Below are 5,589 nucleotides of genomic sequence, written 5' to 3'. Positions count from 1 at the left end.
GTGTGTGTATGAGTGTGTGTGTGTGTGTGTGTGTGTGAGTGTGTATGAGTGTGTGTGATAGAGTGAGTGAGTGAGTGAGTGTGTGAGAGTGAGTGCGTGTGTGTGCGTGTGAGAGAGTGAGTGAGTGAGTGAGTGTGTGTGTGTATGAGTGTGTGTGTGCGTGAGTGAGTGTGTGTATGAGTGTGTGTGATAGAGTGAGTGAGTGAGTGAGTGTGTGAGAGTGAGTGCGTGTGTGTGCGTGTGAGAGAGTGAGTGAGTGAGTGAGTGAGTGAGTGAGTGTGTGTGTGTGTTTGCGTGCGTGCGTGTGTATATGAGTGAGTGTGTGTGTGTGTGTGTGTATGAGTGTGTGTGTGTGTGTGTGTGTGTGTGTTGCATTTTTCAGAGGTCGAGGACATCAAAGCCCCAAAAATAGACCAGAAACTGAAGCCCGGAGCTAAAGGTCAGAGGTGAACCTGCAGCACGCCTCTCTATGTGTATTATATGTGCATCACATATTCATTTCTCTAAATACAAATCATCTACATTCATATTATCCACTGAACAGCTTCCTGCGAGCCTCAGGCTGTGATTGGCCGGCGAGCACGTCACTCACCGGGCATGATGCTGGAGCCGGGCTCGTTCTCAGGCAGGATCAGCTCTCCGAGACCCGAGCGAGGTCCGGATCCCAGGAAGCGGATGTCGTTGGCGATCTTCATCATGCTGACGGAGACGGTGTTCAGAGCGCCGCTCAACTCCACCAGTGCATCGTGGGCCGCCAGAGCCTCGAACTTATTAGCCGCCGTGATGAACGGAAGACCTGCGGACGAGGAAGCAGAATGAACACAAAGCCTTACGCGATCACTGGACTCCGAGGAAAACACATCTGTGTGGAAACGCTGATCCTTCAATCTCTTCAGACTGTCAGACACAGAACTCCCTGAACTCAAGCATGAGCTCAATGTGTGTGAACGTGAAGAACAAACTTGAGTCTGTTCCTCACATAAAGCATCATATGAAGTGGTATGAGTGTGTGTGTATGAGTGTGTGAGTGTGTTGTGTATGAGTGTGTGTGTGTTACCTGTGAGCGCAGCCACTTTATCTGCTACTTTCTCAGCGAAGCCGATGCGTGTGTTGAGTCCGGTGCCGACCGCAGTGCCGCCCGCTGCCAGCTCATACACACGAGGCATGGCTGCTTTCACCCGCTCGATGCTGTACTTCACCTGCTGGACATATCCACCAAACTCCTGCACACACACGAGAAACCAGCCCGCGGTTATTCTCAATCAATGCACTTCAATCAGCAAACTGATTGGTAGCAGGTGGAGGCGACACGCATGTTTACTGTACGCTTGTTTGTTTCAGTATCATTCACATTCATGCATTTGTCAGACACTCTAATCCAAAGTGACTTACACTGCATTGGGTCTTTAAAGGAGTGTTTCAGACGCGATTAATCAAATGAGTTCTGACTCTGTTTAGCGTGCTGCTGTACCTGTCCGAGAGAGAGCGGCACGGCGTCCTGCGTGTGCGTGCGGCCGATCTTTATGATGTCTTTGAACTGTTCAGCTTTAGCAGCGAGAGCGTCATGCAGCGTCTGAAGACCCGGCAGAAGAACCTCATGCACCTCTTTAGCAGCAGCGATGTGCATGGCAGTGGGGAACGTGTCATTAGAGCTCTGCAGCAAACACACCAGACAAACATTAGCTTTGCATAACCTAACCGCTGAGTTCACTGTGCAGATATTACCTATGTAGCAGGTTGATTTTTAGCTAGTCTGGATATTAAAGAAATTATGTGCATGCTGTTTGAAAGGTTTAACACGGAGAGAAATATCTGCACATCAGTGTGCATGATTGATTTACATTATTTACACACGAGAGAAATTAAGAAACATAGATTCATGTGAAAACACAGAGCAGGATGTGAACCAAACAAGACAAGAAATAATTTGGTATTAAGGGTGTTTGTTATTTATTATTTATTGGTATTAATGGGTGAAAGAAGCACCATTCATTTGTGAAGTATTTAATTCAGTGGATTACACAAAAATAGGCATTACCTCATGGTGTTTAATATATTCTTATTTCAATTTCCATAAATAATAACTACTCGTGAGATTATAAAATAAATGAATAAATATAAAATTAATTTATATGCAATGAAAAATAAACATTTAAACAAATAAAACTATTAGAAATAAAGATTATATATTATTAATTTAATTTCCATCAAAAATAATTACTTGCGAGACAACAAATATGAATAAATAAATATAAAACAAAAGAAATATTGTTTAATTTTAAATGTAAAAAAACATTATAAGATAATAAAATAATAAAATAAAAAACAAAAATATAAAAATAAATGAATTTAAATATATTATTATAATATTACATTATAATAATATCAATCATTACATTATATTATAAAATAAATTGTAAAAAATTTAAATATAATATAAATTAACAAATAATAAAAAAAATGTCATCATGTATATCATGGAATGAGTACATGTATTGCATCTCAAATTTATATTACTCAAAAGTTACTCAATTTAAGATTTGACTCATGCCACCCATATGGATCTATGGATTAGTGCTGGTGTGTGTGTTGGTCGTTGGGGTGAACAGGGTCTTTGCTGCCCAGTCTTCCTCCGAGAATCTCGATGGCTCTGTTACTGATCACCTCATTGACGTTCATGTTAGTCTGCGTTCCGGATCCTGTTTGCCAAACCACCAGCGGGAAATGATCATCCAGCTTCCCAGCAGCCACCTGGGAACAGAAACACAGCAGACACATCCGGAGTCAAACACAGAACACAGAACACCGCTAACTCAGTCGAATCAAGCCCAAATATATAGTTCACTATAACAACCCTGGATCATTTACAGTAACACTAATGTTCATACAGTAGTGCTGTATGACTGCCACGAGAGATAGATCACCTCATCAGCAGCTAGTATGACGGCGTCTGCAATCTTCGTGTCCAAACCGTAATCTTTATTCACTTCTGCAGCAGCTTTCTTCAGGATCCCGAAGGCCTTGATGACCTGAATCTACAGGAAGAGGAAGCGTTGACGGATCACACAGACCATAATCAAACATGTTTGTGTGTTTCTCACTGGCATTCTCTCTGAGGCTCCTCCGATCTTGAAGTTCATGGTTGATCGGACCGTCTGAGCTCCATAATATTTATCAGAAGGGACTCTGAGCTCCCCGAACGTGTCCCTCTCGATCCTGAACGACTCTGAGCTGGCCTGAAACCACAAAACATACGGTTTTTAAAGAGTCTCTTCTGCTCAGCAGGGCTGCCTTTATTTGATTCAAAATACAGTAAAATTGTGAAATATTTTTACTATTTAAAACAGCTGTTTTCTAAGTGAATATCTGTTAGAATATAATTTATTTCTGTGATGCGCAGCTGTATTTCCAGCATCATTCCTCCAGTCTTCAGTGTCACATGATCTTCAGAAATCAGTATAATTATGACTTCTTTAAAAACACATTACAAATCTTACCGTGCAAAAACCTTTGCCTGCTCGTGTTTCTGATATATGATTATGATTCTCATCATTAAAACTGATCAGCAACTCCTGCTCATGTTTCTCACTCACTATAATTCACACTTTCACCCCTCTCTGAAAAACAAGCCAGCTCTATGCAAGCACAAATGCACATTTCTAAGGTTTTGAAATGCATGTATGAATGCAATAATTCTGATTTCTGTGCATTGAACGTGAAGGTCATTCACTGGCTCACAGCTCTCTAAACACCGCAGAAACAGCGCGATTCTACCATTCTGAGCGGGCTGTGCGGGAGTCCCGGCGCAGGGCAGATGTTCCGGAGGATGCTGGATCTCGGGTTCGACAGAGCCGCGCTGAAGAGCTGCAGGTTCCGCGCGGAGCGATACATGGCGACCGGGGGCGGAACTACTTTCTCACCAACCAGAGGCGAGATTCAAGGGGCGGACACTTATTAGTGAAACACAACGCGTGGCGCTGCGTCCCAATGTTTCTACTTATACTACACCCTTAAAGTATGTACTCCTTTGGTGAAGAATACATACACACTTTTGAGTGTGTGTGTGTGTGTGTGTGTGTGTGTGTGTACTCACTGTGTGTGTGTGTGTGTGTGTGTGAGTGAGTGTGTGTGTGTGTGTGTGTGTGTGTGTGTGTGTACTCACTGTGTGTGTGTGTGTATATACACTCACTGTGTGTGTGTGTGTGTGTGTGTGTGTGTGGCTTCCGTTCTGTCAGCAGTTTGAAATGCTGTAAATCATGAGGAAAGCAGCAGTGTTCCTGTCACACATCATCATCTGTTTCCTCCTCGTTTGACTGATCACTGTCTTGTATTGGACTCTAATCAGCTGCTAATGGAAACTAACCGTGATCAATAGCGCCGAACGACTCCGATAAGAAGTGATCAGATTGGACTTTTCTTATCAAATGACTGTAAATGACGTGCTACTGGAGAACTGAAGAGCTGGGCTTGAACGAAGCTGTGTCTGTTCTCTGAGTAATGAGGAAAAGATGAAAGTTCGTGATTATTGATGTGCTGAATCGAGCAGCCGGAGAAGTCCGTGTCAGGAACGCTTCTCTGCGGCTCAAGGCCATTATTTTCTCCTTACAGTGTGAGTGTGATGGAGTTTGTGCAGAGTGATCCCGACACGAGGCGCCACGACTGACAGCAGATCAATTAACTGCAATGATTGGCAAAGCGCAAATATTAGCTGTTCCCAGATCAGTCTTTCATGTGAAATAGCTTCATCTGCTGATAAAGGCGGAATTATGCTTCAATCAGATCAATGCGCTCCTGATGAGCCGATCTGTGTCTGCTTCAGTACAGTCCACTGAATCCAGCTTCACTTCGACTCAGAGATGCGTGCATTTAATGTCCTCGTATGTTATATTATTACTGACCAATCAATACATTCAATTCAATAAATCCGAAATAGGCCTATCTGCATGTTCTGGTGAAGCCATACTGCAAAATCTAATATATTTTAAATATACGTTCAGTGAAATATATTTTTGAAACAGAAAATATATTTGGTTTCAACCTTCATACCAAAACTTCGAAATGTGTCATTATTATTATTATTATTTGTTCCTTGCTGATTTTTATTCACACGTGTTATAGACAACAAATAATGTTTTTCATCAAAGGTGACATTTTTATTTAAATATAAGGGCAACATATATTTTTAAATGTTTTAAAATATATTTATATAATATATTTAAATATCTGTTAAAATAAAAATAAATAATTATATATATATATATATTCACGTAAATATATTTTGAAACAGATTTTTTTAAATATATTAAAAATATATATATATATATTCACGTAAATATATTTTGAAACAGATTTTTTGAAATATATTTAAAAATATATATATATATATGTATTTTCCCCAAATTGTTATTACTCATTAATATTTTGTAATTTCATTTTTATTAAGCATTGCACAAAACAGCGTAAATATATAATCACAAAATCTTCACTACATAGACGATTAACCAGAATACAATCAGAATAAAAAGTCGTGACATCTTTGCTGTTATTAAATTCTATAATTAATTCAATTATTTTCTATAAACTGTTTTT

The 5,589-nt window shown here is 40.2% G+C and overlaps 1 protein-coding gene across 1 annotated transcript in view; it reads right to left on the bottom strand.

Moving 5' to 3' along the window:
* Window positions 1-3,978, bottom strand: part of fh (fumarate hydratase) — a 6,691-nt gene extending 2,713 nt beyond the window's left edge. The window contains exons 1-7 of the mRNA XM_016288933.1: window positions 3,775-3,978; window positions 3,102-3,236; window positions 2,925-3,035; window positions 2,576-2,751; window positions 1,472-1,658; window positions 1,058-1,223; window positions 593-796 (exon numbers count right to left, since the gene is read on the bottom strand). Of these exons, the coding sequence (XP_016144419.1) occupies window positions 593-796; window positions 1,058-1,223; window positions 1,472-1,658; window positions 2,576-2,751; window positions 2,925-3,035; window positions 3,102-3,236; window positions 3,775-3,891 (1,096 nt within the window). The 5' untranslated portion in view covers window positions 3,892-3,978. The remainder of the gene's footprint in view (window positions 1-592; window positions 797-1,057; window positions 1,224-1,471; window positions 1,659-2,575; window positions 2,752-2,924; window positions 3,036-3,101; window positions 3,237-3,774) is intronic.
* Between the last annotated feature and the right edge of the window lie 1,611 nt (window positions 3,979-5,589).

The sequence above is a fragment of the Sinocyclocheilus grahami genome, unplaced genomic scaffold, assembly GCF_001515645.1.
Source record: "Sinocyclocheilus grahami isolate Dianchi unplaced genomic scaffold, SAMN03320097.WGS_v1.1 scaffold236.1, whole genome shotgun sequence".
In the NCBI taxonomy this organism is placed as follows: domain Eukaryota; kingdom Metazoa; phylum Chordata; class Actinopteri; order Cypriniformes; family Cyprinidae; genus Sinocyclocheilus; species Sinocyclocheilus grahami.
Note: the sequence above shows the minus strand (reverse complement) of the source record. Positions and strands in the feature narration are given on the sequence as shown.